This window comes from Euwallacea fornicatus, chromosome 12, assembly GCF_040115645.1.
Source record: "Euwallacea fornicatus isolate EFF26 chromosome 12, ASM4011564v1, whole genome shotgun sequence".
NCBI lineage: Eukaryota > Metazoa > Arthropoda > Insecta > Coleoptera > Curculionidae > Euwallacea > Euwallacea fornicatus.
Genome location: NC_089552.1, coordinates 4,104,075 through 4,120,042, shown reverse-complemented (window position 1 = coordinate 4,120,042; position 15,968 = coordinate 4,104,075). Strand labels below are relative to the sequence as shown.

At 33.3% G+C, this 15,968-nt stretch overlaps 1 protein-coding gene and 2 long non-coding RNA genes across 3 annotated transcripts in view; all 3 read left to right on the top strand.

Moving 5' to 3' along the window:
* Positions 1-2,188, top strand: part of LOC136342609 (uncharacterized) — a 39,871-nt gene extending 37,683 nt beyond the window's left edge. The window contains exon 3 of the long non-coding RNA XR_010732673.1: positions 1,873-2,188. This is a non-coding gene — a long non-coding RNA (uncharacterized lncRNA). The remainder of the gene's footprint in view (positions 1-1,872) is intronic.
* Positions 2,189-6,552: 4,364 nt separating this feature from the next.
* On the top strand, positions 6,553-8,214 carry LOC136342610 (uncharacterized). The gene is made up of 3 exons (XR_010732674.1): positions 6,553-7,395; positions 7,456-7,690; positions 7,829-8,214. It is a non-coding gene; the product is annotated as an uncharacterized lncRNA (long non-coding RNA).
* A 613-nt stretch (positions 8,215-8,827) lies between these two features.
* On the top strand, positions 8,828-15,968 carry LOC136342596 (fatty acyl-CoA reductase 1-like). The gene is made up of 9 exons (XM_066288574.1): positions 8,828-9,193; positions 9,246-9,367; positions 9,422-9,544; positions 11,824-12,095; positions 12,146-12,255; positions 12,318-12,510; positions 13,220-13,459; positions 13,528-13,785; positions 15,081-15,968. Exons 1-9 carry the CDS (start codon positions 8,977-8,979, stop codon positions 15,223-15,225), a joined length of 1,680 nt encoding a protein of 559 aa, XP_066144671.1. The 5' UTR covers positions 8,828-8,976; the 3' UTR covers positions 15,226-15,968.

The following is a 15,968-nucleotide window of genomic DNA, read 5'->3' as shown; positions in this document are numbered from 1 at the left end:
CGTGAAAACTTCCTCGTAGCAGCCCTGAATATTTTATTCACGTCCCTTAATTTCAAAATGGCCCAAATGGAATTATACTTTAAAATTCGTTCTTTAGAATTACAAGTGCCAAATTTAAGAGACCAAATTGGACTTGATAAATGATTTTCTTTTGGCGACGAGAAGGATATTTTCCTGCTCGCCATTTTAAATGGGATACTCAGGGGTCGGAGACTTATAAAATGTAGAGCCATGGTCCAATTTGAAAGTTTTTAACCTTCAAGTGAGTATAATAAGTAGATATTTTTTATGAATTTGTTTGGATTTTTTTGAGCAGAGGGATACAGAAAGCTCAACGTGTTATGCCCAAATATTCAAAGATAGTACAAACTATTGACAGCGATTTGCATATTTTCTTAGTCGACTCTCTCTTCAGTTTCAAATTTAAATTAGCATTTCTGATTTATATTGGGGACCACCCTTTCCCCTAAGAATCGCTTTTTTGTCTTCGTTTTCTCAAAGAGACTAATGGCCATTCATTTACTATTATAATGAACGCGTAATAGCTCGGGAGATTTGAAATGGGGGAACTCTTACAAATAGCAGTTAATGGGTTGCTTGTCAATAAAATGCTGTATCACTTCTCCATTTAAGGGTTTAGATCTGAACCAACAACAAGGCGGGATATTGGATAGACAAAATGCCTGGATTGATCATGTTTAACCAATCAATCATTAAAGATTTGCAACAGAAATATCGGTTCTTCCCCTAAAATTATCTAAAATTTATAAGTTCTGTAGTTATATAAATGCGTGATTGAGACTTCAATTGACAATTCAATTTTTTGCACACTTTTTAAATCTGCTTGTGCCAATTTTAAAAACATACTTAAATGTGAAACAACCTATAAACGGGTCGTAAATGAGCTTTTGAGAGTGTTTAGACCCAATTCAATCCCAATTAGCGGCATGTTACGTGTTAATTTTAATTAATTAACGGCAATAAAATGGTGAGGTTAACTGAAGGAGAAGGGTGAGTGAGAAAAACTTATGCTCTCCAACTCGAAATGGATGTGTTTTATTACCCCCCAATCCAAGTGCCCCACTTTTTTCTCAAATGAGGGCGGTTGGATTTGAGATAAAAGCCCAGTTTAGTATTTATCAGACCAAGAAGATGATCAACCCAGACTTTGAAATCAAGTTCAGTTAAACAGGAGTTTATCACCAAAGCAACAGACATAAGAGTTGAATTCTGTATATGGTATATCTGAAAATTCATTTTTGTCGAATGTTGTGCATACATTGCCTGAGACATTTTATCTATCCGTGGCGTTACTCTGGTTATTCCAATTAATACAGGTAGATGATGCTTGAAACCGGGTAGTACAACAACGTAAATGATAAAGGAGGATAAAGGAAAATTGTACATAACGAGATAAATTTTATATCTCGCTCCCATCACACAATACATTTTGACGTCACTCCCCAGGATTCTCCTGCTCAGAAAATTTGTTGTAAATTAGAGAACGGTTACAAGAGCAATTTACCAATCTATTTTAACATCAATCTCTATGAGTATTCTATTCCCCGAGATCAGGAATGTGAACCTAGAGAAATATTCTCGACAGTCAACTAAGTGTCGACACCATTGACAAAGTAACAGGTTTCAGATTGTTAATAAATGTTATTATAATTTAAGATACATAGTTACAAACTATGAAAATAATCGAAGTCTATGACTGAATATTACAGTCAGCATCAACGAAAATTACAACCGAAAATAAATAGTATCAAATACCTACAGATACTCTGTAGATTAATCTCACCAAACTTAACGTGTTCGAAGCCCCAAGTTATATCTTCCAGGTGAACTGAACAACTTTTCTTTTAACAGGATGGAACGCGTCCACCATTTTGTTAGAAGATGGATTGGCAGAAGATGTCAAGTGAAGTTACCCGCCAGATCTCTTGACCTTAGTCCACTGGATTCTTCCCCATGAGAGACATTTCATTGCCAAAGTCTGTTTGGTCGGTCGATTGGTTAAAAACTGTACAACATAATTCTCTGGAAGAGCTGCTTTACAGAACTGTTCCCGTGTGGGGGCAATAACACTACAAATGCCGAACAATGAAGAAATGCTGAATAATGGGGGTCACTAGCGACATTTCTTTCGATGGATATTGAATTAATAAAAATATTATGTTTATGATTTACGAAGCTTTTTTTTAATTTTTAGAAGAATGGTTCGTAGAAATAAAAGATAATAACGTCATTATATGTAAAATAAATTTACCTTTCATGTCAGGTGTACCACGATCGTCATTCCAACATTCCATAATTGGACTGTTCTGGGAGGTAGAGAAATGGAAATTAAAAAGAAACGTTTCCGCAATAGATTGGCCAAAACTGAGGTATCTTAACGTTTCCTTAATTTTTTTTTTTTTTTTTTTTTTTTTTTTTTTTAATACTCGATATGTACCACTTGGTTGGGACATTTCGTGTGTATGTATACGTCATATACAAGAATTTCTTCTTAAAACCATCGTAAGATTCTTATTATGCAGTTTCTGAAAATTTATGTGTGTATTATGTAATGTGTTTTAAATGAATTAGAGTTCTTCCCATCTCAGCAACACATGAAAATTTAAGCTTTTGATTGCTTTGTGGCGCGTTTTAACAAATAGCAAGGAAAACATATACTAGGAGGTCTGTTTTATTTGAAAGCTCTCTAAGCTAAAATTCATTTACCGAAACTTTTTAATCAACCTCTTAAATTATGGCGCGGCCACATTCTAAAAGATTCAACCGAAAATTACTTTTTAACTTTAATTTCTTCCTTAATTATTCCCAAATTGCAAAGAGACCAAAAAAATTGAATTGTCGATCGTCCACTTCTCGCAATTAAAGTTTTTAACGAGGCAGTCTTGTACTTTTCTCTCAAAGGCGAAAACTCTCTTTAAAACTTTTTAATAGAAAATTGCTTGGCCTTCTCCTTCTTTTTCAATGAGACGAATTTTAATTTAACACTTTATGTTTAGGCCACGGTAATACCAAATCGTTCAATACAAACATGCAAATATTGCCATCGGTTGTGAACTGAAGCAACTAAAAATCCCCATAATGTCCGATTTTTTATGAAAAAAAATTAAAAGGGATCAAGATTAAGAAAATTGCATAACTCTTTCCCAGTCTCGAGGGAAAACTCTGAAAAATCACAGTTTAATTTCCTTCATTTTTCACCCGAGCTGATTCTGACAGTCCCCATTATAAGAAAAACTCGTCGGCGAAGGAGGGGACGAAAAACTTATTTAAGAGGGGCGAAGAATTAGACTCTTTAGAAGGGTCGTTTGATTGCCTCCCGGTTTTTTTAAGAGGGGAGACGATTCTTATTTTAGTATCGATTTTTTCAGTCGGCCAGTCGTTTGCTTTGGATCCGAATGAACTTCAGAGGTATTGCGAAGAATATTACTGCGTTTCTTACTTGCAGGCCTACACAATTGCCTTAACCATTATGATGATTTACAAATTTTACATTCTTTCAATGAATAAAACCCCTGAAATACTGGGTGTTCCGAAATTAATGTGCAGTAATTTAACTGCATATTTTACGTTGAAGTATATAAGAAAAAATTCATCTGAGCATAGACTCGCAAACCTTCCGAGGCTAAGGTACAGGATGTTAAAGCTTAAAATTTGTTTTTACTGTTTCACTCCAATATCTCGTCTTGTTTTATCGTTGAAATTTTTAAATGTTTTTTGTTAAATTTGATTAATTATTTTTGTATTTCGATTAAAATTTCGATCGAAACGAAATGAAACGTTTTTACTCATAATTTTGCCAACGACTCAAAAACCGTTACAGATATAAATAAAGTGAGAAGCCAATTATTTGCCTAGGAAGGTACATTTTAGGTAAGCGCTCAGTAGAGTGCCAATAAAAAATCTGGGGTCAGCAAAAGGGTCTGACCCCAGGAAAAAATATGACCTTGTAGGTTTTTACACTGATTTGAAAGGTCTATCTCGGTAAAACATGATGTATTGGAGACACTCCAAATTGGAATGACAAATCTTGAAAATCTCAAGAGCTATGAGAAATAAATAAAATAAAACTTTAAAATTTTAAAAGAGTAAAATTTGAAATTTAACATTCCCTAACTTCGTATTGGAGCCTTTCTTATAAATGTCGCGTATTTTGACGTAAAATACAATGTTCAGTTATTCCGCGCTAATTTTGGAGCGCTCTGTATACAGGAAAAAACTTTACTATAGTGGAATTTCAAGTAGGGAATTGGCAATTTTATGATTTCTAAGTCGATCTTATGAAACACCAAAATAACGACGTAACCTCGTACTCTATGAGAAATTATATATTTTTGAAGTAAAAATGAAGGAATTATACGGGGTATTTCCTTTAAAAAGAAGTGAATTTTCGACGTATCTCGAAAAAGCGATGAAGAATTGTTTTGTCTTTAGAACTGTAAAATTCTTAAGGGAATTTTACCCAAGTCTTCGACTAAAATATCTAAGTGAAGTGTACATTTTCCCGTGAAGACCCGATACCTAGCATGAACCACAAAACATTCATGACTTTGCATTAACGAGACAATTGTTTCAGTTTGATTATCATTTGTTTGTTTCTATTGTCCTCTATATTTTAATTTAACTCAAATTCGATAGTTGAATCTGTTAAGGCATGTGAGCCAAATCGACATCACTAAACAGCATGCCAAAAGTAACACCAAGTGTACTATTTGTACTGTGAAAGAGAAACAAACTCTAGAATTTATGGGGGATGGCGGTGATATTTGTGAATGTTTTAGGTGAAGGTGTTGTGAATTAAGGGGTGATTTTTTTGAAGTTGGGAGAAGAATATCTGCGGGCGACAACCAACGGTTGAAAGTAGTGATGTTGTTGTAGAAAGAACTACAATTATGAATCAGCTCGGTCTATTCTGTCTTGCCTTTTTTTTTCCTTCCATCCTTTGCAGGCAACATATCCCTGTACATATGTTTTCCAATATTCGCAGCATGATGTAGGTATATCAATTTTGTATGCACACGTGCGTAATGAAATCTATAAGTAAAAGTACATTTCTCCACTTGGATTTAAACGTTCATTCGCTTCGCGAACTTGTTCAATTGTTCTACGGTAAATATAAGATTATGGTAGATTTATGCATAATGTTTAATACCAGAGATAACTCTGTTAATGCACCATTCGTGCATTAGCACATTGTTCGTTTACGCGAACTGGTAAAATTAGGGCATAAAAAAAAAGCGCGAAATTATTTCCAAAAAAACTTTACTTTTTATCGGACATCAGTGACATCTAAATGATGATTTTCGCAAAATAATATGCAATTTAGGTGTAATATAGGAATCTTTAATGAGAATGCGATCAATTTTCTAATTTGTCGTAATTCCTCTTTCGAGCTAAGGCGCCACCATCAAGAACAAGACAATGAGAGGATTTGCTAGTTTGGCTAGTGTCCGTTGCATGGTTTTAGGCGCCACTAGTCGGATACTGGCTAAGTTTTACCTGGGCCTAAATTGATTCCCTTGAGAGCTGAAATATTAAAGTACTGCTACCATCAAGCTGGTTTTTATAATTATAAGATGCTTTATATACTCGTATTTTGTATACTTTTTAAAAATTATATTTTATATATATCACCTAAGCAAATTTTGAGCGAAAAACGCTAATAATCATTATAAATCTATCGTAAAATCACTGAATATTTCCATAAGAAAAGGGCTTTATTTGTTTGTTTTACGATCACTTTGCAAAAGCGAATAACACCGCGGATGATATTTAAATTGTGTGCTCTGCTTTAATTCAAGCACGCACCACATGCGGCGTTTCTGAACGTAGATCTGTGAAATACCGAGATTTATCTGATATAATATGTGAGAGCCCTTTATATTAAGCTTTTATTTCTAGAAATCTTAGTGCATTAAAGATACAAATTTACAAATTGCAAAACGATATTAATTTGTAAAACATGGGGGAGGACAGATGAAAACCCCAATGAGTAGAAGATAGAGAAGTACTGGATGCCAATGTGAAAGCAACTGTGAACCATAATTATACACATGTCAAAAAAATATAAAGTTTTTCAACTTGAAAATGTTTTTGACGTTCCATAACATTTATTTATTTATTGTTTAACATTACTATAAGCCAAAATCATACTCGACTCATTGAACAATGTTTTAATGGTTATAACTCATAGAGCATCTGATAAAAAATACAAATGTAATACATGGCTGGAAAGGGAATTTTATGACGATTTTAAAAATGTAAATATTCGATATTGCACCTATATAAAAATCAAAACTTTAACAATCTTCAAAATCAAGGACTTGAGAAAACTGACGATACCACTAAGAATTTCTCAAAAAAGGGTCTTAATAATATAAAACTTTCATACCTCTAACTGTAACCGTACAAGAATTATGAACCATTCGGGATTTAGCCGATATAAAAACAGATTATTAATTTGTTGTGAATAAAGCAAGCTTTTCTTTAATTAAGTGATTTTTGTATTTATTACCGTTGCCAAGATCCCCATGCTGTGTATCTTTATCTAGGATAAACTATATAAGTATGAATATGTCGGATTATCATTAGAGAGATTTTCCATGAAATATAAAATATTTTGCCTACTTTTAATAGGAAGAATAGAAAAGGGCAAAATCAACGAATTCGCAACCACACGAGCGTTCCTCGTCCCTTCCAAATCTTATCTGCCTGTCCCTTTCTGGTCTCGACTTTTTCCAGATCTGGCGAGTCCTTCAAATCCGAGGGCTAAGGTACCTCTGCTAGTGCCTATTTCCCGAGAAAAGCTCGCACACATGGCCCCTCGATTACGCCCTTGGTGATAGCGACCTCGTTCGACAGTGCTTTGTCTCAAGATGGCCCTGTCAGCCTGTCCTTCGTCTCATTATCAGCTCTTAATGTTACGCTTTATAACTTAGGAACTAAGAAATCTCCAACATATATATTTAATATATTTTCATTGAGACGGACCAATAATAAAAATTTCATTCGCTTTCTGTTTAGACCAGGAGCTTCCTGAGTTCTTGCCTAACAGTAGTGACTGCCTCACTAGGCACCCACAGAGGAATCCAAATACGCTGGCGGGATTTCGTAATTGAGTCGAAGGACCAGACGGGCTACCATCGTAAAATAATGGGGTTCCAAAGGTTCGAGAGGGTATAGAAACTCCGTTACACGAATTACACTAAATTTAATCACAGACTAGTTAAATTACAGAGATGCGTGGTGATTAAACTATTGACAATAATGCCCGTGTATAGAGTTCTATTGCGACGAGAGCGTGAGAAGTTTGTAAAGTTCTGTGGTCCAACTTATGAAATTTTGAAAGAGGAGAGAAGTTGCTGTTAACGCGACGAGGTGAGAAACGGTTCTGTCTCTTGCTCCAAGAAGGGTGGTGTTCTTTCCCAAATAATACAGGTTTCTGAGTTTGGTTTCCCACGACTTCGTGGGAAAATCACCACCTTGATGTTTTCACACCATTGCCTTATCGCTAACACCGTCTGGTTCTTATCCACTTGCGACCTTGTTGCGACATTCCATCCTAATTTACTGCGGCCCTAAATCTATTGGACAATTTGCACTTCATAAATCAGGGTGGAAGTAAACCAGATGAGTGGTGATTAGCGCGGTACCGATGGTTTGGCACCTAATGGTATGTGGAGTTTTGGGGTCTGTCTTCTCTCTTTACCAAATTTATTGCCCAGATGTTAGGGCAATGCGTGAGAGCGATCTTTATGTTGGAGTTTCTCCAACACTTTCGCAGGTCTAATGCAAATTTTAAATATTCTAGCAACCCTTCGGGATCACGTGACATTTCCCAAGAAGACGCAGGAAATAAGGAATATCACAGAGATCAATACGAGACGACCACGCTACAGTAACTGTCATCTATCGAATGCTGCCGATCCATGATTTAAAAAGGTTATTGGGAAATGAAAATATTCAAAAAATGACGAAAATATGATACTGTGAATAACATTATGTGCGTATATTAGAACTATTTATAGGCATGATAAAAAAATTTTAATGTTGCTACGAGTAATGATCAAGAATTATGATATTTGTTATACGTCTATTAAAACATTCGTTTGTTAAGACAAATATGCGTTATAACGATCTACAATCTAACATATATGTACGTTAGAAGAAATATGTCAATAAATAATTTTATGGTAATACTCAATTCACCAAGGTATGTGCCTTCTAATTACCTATCCGAATTCTACAGGTCGCCAAAATAACTAAAATATTTTATTTTAATAATAATAACTCACTTGATATCACGAAATGCTAAAAGCAAAAAAGTCAACACACCCGCGTAATTTAATGTTCTTTTTATATATTCTTTAAAACTTTACATTATCTGAGTAAACTTTCCTCGATATAATTTTCAACACTGCTGGGGAAAGGACAAAATAAACTAATAAAGTTAGTGAGAAAAAATGTATTATTTAGCAAAATTATAAGATTACTTAGTGCTTTGCAAAACATTTGTTTAGCTAGCGTTGACTAATTACGATTATCAAAGACGAAATAGGAGGATTTTTTTATATTTCTTGGTAAGGCATAGGTGTATATGCCTTATATACCTATTTCTTTTTTATTGTAACGGGTCAAATGATAATGAAGTCATTTGAAGATCAAACATGAGGTAATATTGTACGTATTGATTGATGAATTGATGATCACATGTACAATCTATTGACGCGAATTGCTGCCTGATTATACAAATATATACAATTTGCAAATGAGGAGTGAATTGATTTTTTAATTTGTGTCTTATATTGATTTTCCGCAAATTTATTAAACACTTCGCTTTTAAATTACTTTTAGCACAAGGATCCAGTCTCAGTTTCTTTTACTTGTCAGTCGACCTATATTAACGGAGTCGTTCCCAAATAGTTCAACACTCCTGTTAAAGACTCTTAATCTTTCGCAATGAAAGACGACAAATCTATACCCGTATTATTAAGAAAAACAATCCCACCACAATTAGAAAAAATCAAGCATGGTCATTTTACTATAGACGATGAAAACTATTCTATACATATGTACCTAAAAGACAATGACATAACAGTACAGGAAGAAGGAAGTGAAATAGTGAATTTTTTAAAGGGGAAAAATATTTTAGTTACTGGTGCCACAGGATTTCTAGGTAAGTCTTAAGTATGGCTATTGTATAGACTTAAATTTTGAGGTTTGTCTAGGTAAATTACTGATAGAAAAACTCCTAAGAAGCTGTAAAGATATAGGAACTATATACCTAATCGTTCGAAATAAGAAGGGCACGGATTTTCAAGATAGAGTGGAAAAATACCTGGATGACTTCGTTAGTGATAGAAAATATTTTAATCATATTTTATGTGTTTCGAATGCTTTTTAGATATTTTACAAGCTCTTAGATATTTATCCGAACTTCAAGGAGAAAATCCATGGCATATATGGGGATTTTGAACAGGACGGAATTGGCATGTCTCAAGAATCACGCCAATTACTTATAAACGAGGTAAGGGCTTTTCGGGACAACTTAATAACGAGCCAATATTCAGCTAAATGATTGAAATGAAATAGGGACTATAGCGTCAGAAAGAATTATGAAGAATCAATAGGACATAAAGCCCCTATTCTCGCATTTCATATGAGTTACATAAGTTGCCATGATAAATCTGTCGCCTAATATAACACTTAACATCATATTAGAAGTTAACGCTGGTTCTCGCGTTGGTTGATTGCTGCATCTAACTAAACTCAACTTTGGAATAATTTTTTTTCATTTTTAGTCGCTTGTTATTTACGTTTTTGGCCATCACAAAAAGCTCGTCTAATAATGTACCATTCAGATGTCAGATCGGCTTCGATTGCCGATTATGACTCAAGTGTTGGGATCATTTTCGGATTTTTTATTATCAAAAACAACTCGCTTGCGAGTAAAAAAGTTCGATTTGTTTCTTGTAGGCTACAAATAGTTTTGATGGTCATTCAAAATTCAGGTTAGTTCAGGTTAGTTCTAGGAATTTGAATAAAGCAAGAAACAGAAGTTAAATTTCACTTTTTTCGAATTCGTTAGAAAAATTGCAGCGACCTTCATAACTCAACGTTCTTTTGCTTAATTGAAAGTAATACTAATTTGATCATAAATCTAGTTTTAAAAGTTATACGTTGCTACGCACTTTACTGCCTGTAATTAGGATAAACGCTTAATGAATTTGAGTCTAATAGCTTTAGATATGAGCAGACATCTAAAATTTTAAATGTTACTTTAAAACTTTTATTACTTGTAAATTTAACGATACCATTAAATATATATATTTTTGTACTTCCCTGCCTTTCAAGTTTTGTGAGCCTCAACGAATTTTCTTTAACATCAACTACAACAGTTGGTAGCAACGGATTTAACATAAAGAATATCCATAAAGAATCCGTATAGAGCAGCATCTCTCCATGTAGAGTCAGTCCCTCCACATAAACTATTACTAGCTTCAATCTTGGTGAGAGCTAGATTTTGTATGTGAAATTATTTATCGTCTTCAAAATCCTGCATTTCATCTTCCTCCTAATTAAAAATATGGCCAAGTTAATTTTGTTGATCTGCTCGTAAAACTTAACAGTTCAACAGAAATAATATCAACATGCCATTTGGTGATTAGGATTGATATAAAGATTTATCGGTTTTTTAGTTCATTTGTTGGTCCTCTCTAATGAAAAAAGCGTTCGAACTGTTCTTTCAAGCGCATAGAGAGGTTTCTGACAACCTGCTGAAAAGATTTGAGACCACTTTAAATTCATCCTAATAATAATAATAATAATAACAATCTTTATTTCCTAGGAAATAGGTTATCGACCGTTAGGTCGTTCTGCCCTTGTTTAGAGTATTTTCAACTTAACCTAGTCATTATTTGAACAACATTAACATAAATTAAATTAAGGTTCTTATAAGTTAAATTATGAATAACGAAAGAAAAAAAAAAGAAAAAAAGTTACATTGGGAATTAAATTTATGAATTCTAATGAAATTAGGAGGAGAAGATTTTAGGTTTGGAAATGCTCTAACAGTTTGGGTGCAGGAAAAAGGGAGCGGGATTGTCTTGTTTGTCTTGTTAAGCAAAGTGGGTTCAGCATGTCTAGGTTGTGAGTGTAGTTTTTCTATTGGTTTTTAGTTGTAATATATAGTCTCACACATTACCCTATATTACAATGGTCCCCTTTGCTTCCATTCAATCAAAACACAAAACAATATTATTTTGACATGCAAAGAAAAGAAGATGCCTATACGTAATTCCTATTGTAAGTTGTTGAAGTATTCAAGTAGTGTCTGTTTCGGGTGTGAGTACCGTGAGTCCTGGGGGGGCCTTGTCAGGCAGAGGGATTTCAGTTTCTCCCATTTATCCCTTTGGTCTTTAAACTTTAACTGTAGAATTTTGTGCCTTTCTGTTATTCGACTCAAATTGGTTCTGTCGTACAGTAGTTGTATCGATGGGTTGTGTAAAAGGTTGTTGGGATGTCTGATCTTCGTTATTGTTCGTAAAGCTATTTTTTCGGATGTTTGTATGTATTGTCTGGTCTTTGTGGTTGCATTTGCTAAGATAATGTTTCCATAGTCCAGTACAGCTCTGCATATGATTTTGTAGATATGCGAGAAAATTCATCCTATATTTTTAGGATTATCATATTCTATAGATAACCCGCTATACAGTTAACCAAAGAATTACGATTTATTAATGCTCGAACTGAACCGAAACCAAATATTTTATCTAAGCACTATATGTGATCGATTATTTCCTACAGGTAAACATAATTTACCACATTGCTGCTACCGTGAGATTCGACGAGAAACTTCCAAAAGCCATAAAAATTAACGTAGTTGGAACTTACGAAATGTTGAAACTAGCCAAAGAATGTAAGAAACTGATGGGATTTGTCTATATGAGCACTGCATTTGCAAATTGCCATAAGAAACTTATAGAAGAAACCTTTTATGCTCCCTACCTTGATCCTTACAAAATAATGAATCTTCTAAAAGATTTTCCTGAAGATCTAATCGAGAGGATAGCTCCCAGGTATCTAAATTAATTAATTTCAACAAGTTTTTCTAATACGGCCTATAAAGTCTTTTAGGGCAGGCACCAAACACATACGCCTTCACCAAACAGATAACCGAACACCTCGTAATGAAAGAGTCAGCAGGGATTCATTGTTGCATTCAACGTCCATCAATTGGTATCTAAAATTTCTCTGAAACCATGACTAATATGATTTAATGTTATTTTTTAACATTTAAGTTATTTCAACCGCTAAAGAACCAATCCGTTCATGGACCGATAGCATCTTTGGTCCAATAGGGTTGATAATAGGAGCGGTATGTGGACTTTTGCATATAATGTATTGTAAGGAGAACAATAGGTGTGATCTCGTTCCTGCCGACTATGTAATTAACCATTGCATCGCTTGTTCATATAAAACTGTAAAAGATGGGTAAGTACACAAAGAAAATTAGGAAAGTTCGGTCACATCACAGATTTTAGCCTAAAGAGTAGCTGAGATTAGTTTAATTTCATCCCAATTCTATAATTTTCATTTCATGCCAATAGTAGAATGATACGATCATTGGTTGCAAGTTCTTTTGTCCTCTCATATCATATATCAAGAAAGAAACGGTTTTGTCATTTAATAAGTTTCATATTCCTGAATTCTGAAAGGAAGGCCCTTAATTGATTCTGTATGTTTAAAAAATTGTTTACTACATTTTAGTAAATTTTGTCATTAGTAATGAGCTCGTGAAGACTTTCTTAACTTTCCAGAACCATTTTAATACTCACACACACTGATCCCTATGCGTAAACAGAATCATCCCTGCTCACGCAGACAGGCCCTTATGGATCTATATCCGTGTCGTGTAATGTCCTTACTAAGTTCCTATTGCAATGCCGGATCCCCAAGGTGCTAGACATTGCAAATTAGAACAGAAAACCAAGTGGATGATATCTTTATTTGGTCGAAGTTCATTACATTGTTCAGTTTGTCGGGGTGCCTTGTCTTTGTCACCAGTCTTAGTATGTTGGTTTTTTACATTTTTCCTACAGTAATACAACGAACAAAATTTTTGTGTTGACGATGTTTATGCACTTTATATTTAACGTAGAAGAATACCAAAGGTACATTTACGTTATGAATTATCTTTTAGGAGGAAAGATCGTATTGATATATTCAACTTCACTTCAACGAATGAGAACCCCATATACTGGAAGGGGTTGCAAATGTGCGAAAAATATGGAAATAAATTAGGATCCTTCAAATGTTTAGTGATGCCGTTTTGCAGATGCACTGAATTTTATTACTGGTACTTGTTTTTGAAATTTTGGTTTCACACTATACCTAGCTATTTTATCGACTTTGGGTTAATTTTGACAGGGAAAAAGCCTTTGTAAGTATAATCAAATCACTTATTTAGTATTATGAATCTCAATATTTTCGAACATACTCTATTTGAAGATTGAGAGAAGCGTACATCAAAATTGACAAATTTATCACTGTTTTATCGCATTTTACTATGAATGAGTGGTCCTTTGAATACCAAAATACCACCAAATTGTGGAATGAATTGAGTGATGTGGACAAGAAGAACTTCAATTTCGATATGAAATCATTGAATTGGGAACAATATTTTACCACTTTCCTATTGTGCTTAAGGGAGTTTATATTAAGAGAGAATCTGGACAATTTGGAGGAGAGTCGAAGACATATGACAAAGTATGTTAAATATATTTTAATAGTAATATTTCTGCGGATATCCCCACGGCATTTTCATAATATTTCGTATATGTGTCGTAACGGTCTCAATTTCTTGAAATTGAAAACATTTTTCTGCAACCAAAGATAAGAATGGTTAAAATCAAATACAATAAGAACGACCGAAAACTCAAAACTGCTGAATATCGTTAAAGAGGAAACAAAGATTTGAAAGAAAAGCCACTTTTCCCTTCAGTACCTTTAGAAAGCACTATTATTGATTGATTTAAGTGACTGAGAAATATGTTTTCTCATTTTTTCTAAAACAGTTAAATAACAGGTTAAAAATAATACGTATATACGACATTAATTACCTAGTAAGGTAATGGGAGCTAATTGTCCAAAATGACGTCATAATTCCCACAGTAGCTTTTTTGGTTACAATAGAAATAAATGTCAAATGAAACATCAACCCTAATATTATGATTGAACATCCGTTATCCTCTTCTATTTAAACAAATGTATAGCATTTTTAACACATCTAGTTAAATCTAGAGGTGAACAAAATCATATATACACTGCGGTTGTGCAATATATATGATTTATGCGTATATTAGCCTGTTTTTCATAAAGCATTATACAGAGATATGATGATTACTCTAATTTCTTGACAAAACACTGTAGATACTAATAAAAAATATGAATTTTCAAAAACAGTCAGATTTAAAGTTCTGTGTACGATATCATGCAAAGACCTGACACATTTTAAACAAAATTGAAATTTAAAAAATAACTAATAAAGATATTGATAATAAAACAGCAACAAATTATTCTGAGATCCTCTGCTATACGTTCTGTTAAACTTGTTTAATAGTTTAACTGGAGATTTTGCCAGAATTAATACGTGAGTTCGAGTTTTAAAACTGGGATATATAATTTGGCCTAAGAAAGATTCTTCACAGATTTGGTTGCATGTAAAAATCAAAATCTAAAGAGGAATTAATACAGTTTATACAGGGCGTTTCGCAATGGCATGGCAAAAAATTCAGGAGATTAACTTGTGGATGATTTTAAGAAAAAAGTTAATATGAATGCTGGCCCGGTTACGCTTGCTATTTGAAATTGAAAGTGATAACTTTTTGTTTTGTTTTCTATCACGCTGTATTTCAAACAGGAAGCGAAACCGAACCCGCATTCTTATGTACTTTTTATTTAAATTCATTCCCTGAAATTTTGACATACTTTTGTAAAACACTTTGTATAGTAATTTTCTTAGACAAACTCTACCATAACACATTTTAATTTTTTTTTTTCAGAAATAAGATAATATTTTATATTATAGTAACGACAGTGTTGGCTTCGTCTACATATTTATTTATTAATACAATCTTTTTCTTTATTCCTCTTATGTTTATTAGTATAATAGTTTATTTCAGATTTACCAAAAATAATAATCTGTAATATCTAAGCTATGTGAGTAAAAATTAAAAAACAAACCGGATTCACATGGGATAAACATATTTTTGGTTGAATTTGATGAAATTTGCTTCAAATTATTTTCTATTTCATATTCCATAACTTGAGTTAGTTATTATATAGAGAGTGACAGAATGGAAAATTGTCATTTTCATGTAAATTGTTTTTTTTATCGAGGTTCAGTTTTTACCGTAGTAACTAATAGGACGATACTGACGTCATATGTTTGTCCTTGTCGGTCTGTTTATTTATATCAGCTTATGTAGTTATGTAATATGCCAAAGTGAAAATAAAAATTTATTTAAATAAAAATACAAATAATTTCTTATCCACGTCTAATAGTTTCGTGTTCTCGAAATAATGCTCTTCGGCATTTTCGGGCAGAATCCATAGTGGTTTAGTGGGTAGACTGATTTTTTGTGTGGTCATTTAAAGGGTTCCATTTGCAAAAATGGGCCACAAAATTTAGATGATTTACGTCTCAGACTATGAACAGAATTTGAATTAATAACAAAAGCAACACTGGATAATTGGATAAACAGAACGACGGGGTCTTTCCCAAATTGTTACTGGAACCCAATTTGATCATTTATTTCAGGAATTTCAATTTTACTTGATGTTATAGTTTCTGAAAGAGTTACTTTATTTTTTATCTTATAACTATATATTTTTTAGGAAACTGTATATCTAAATTTAATTCTGAATATAGCATTGTATCTCTTATTAAA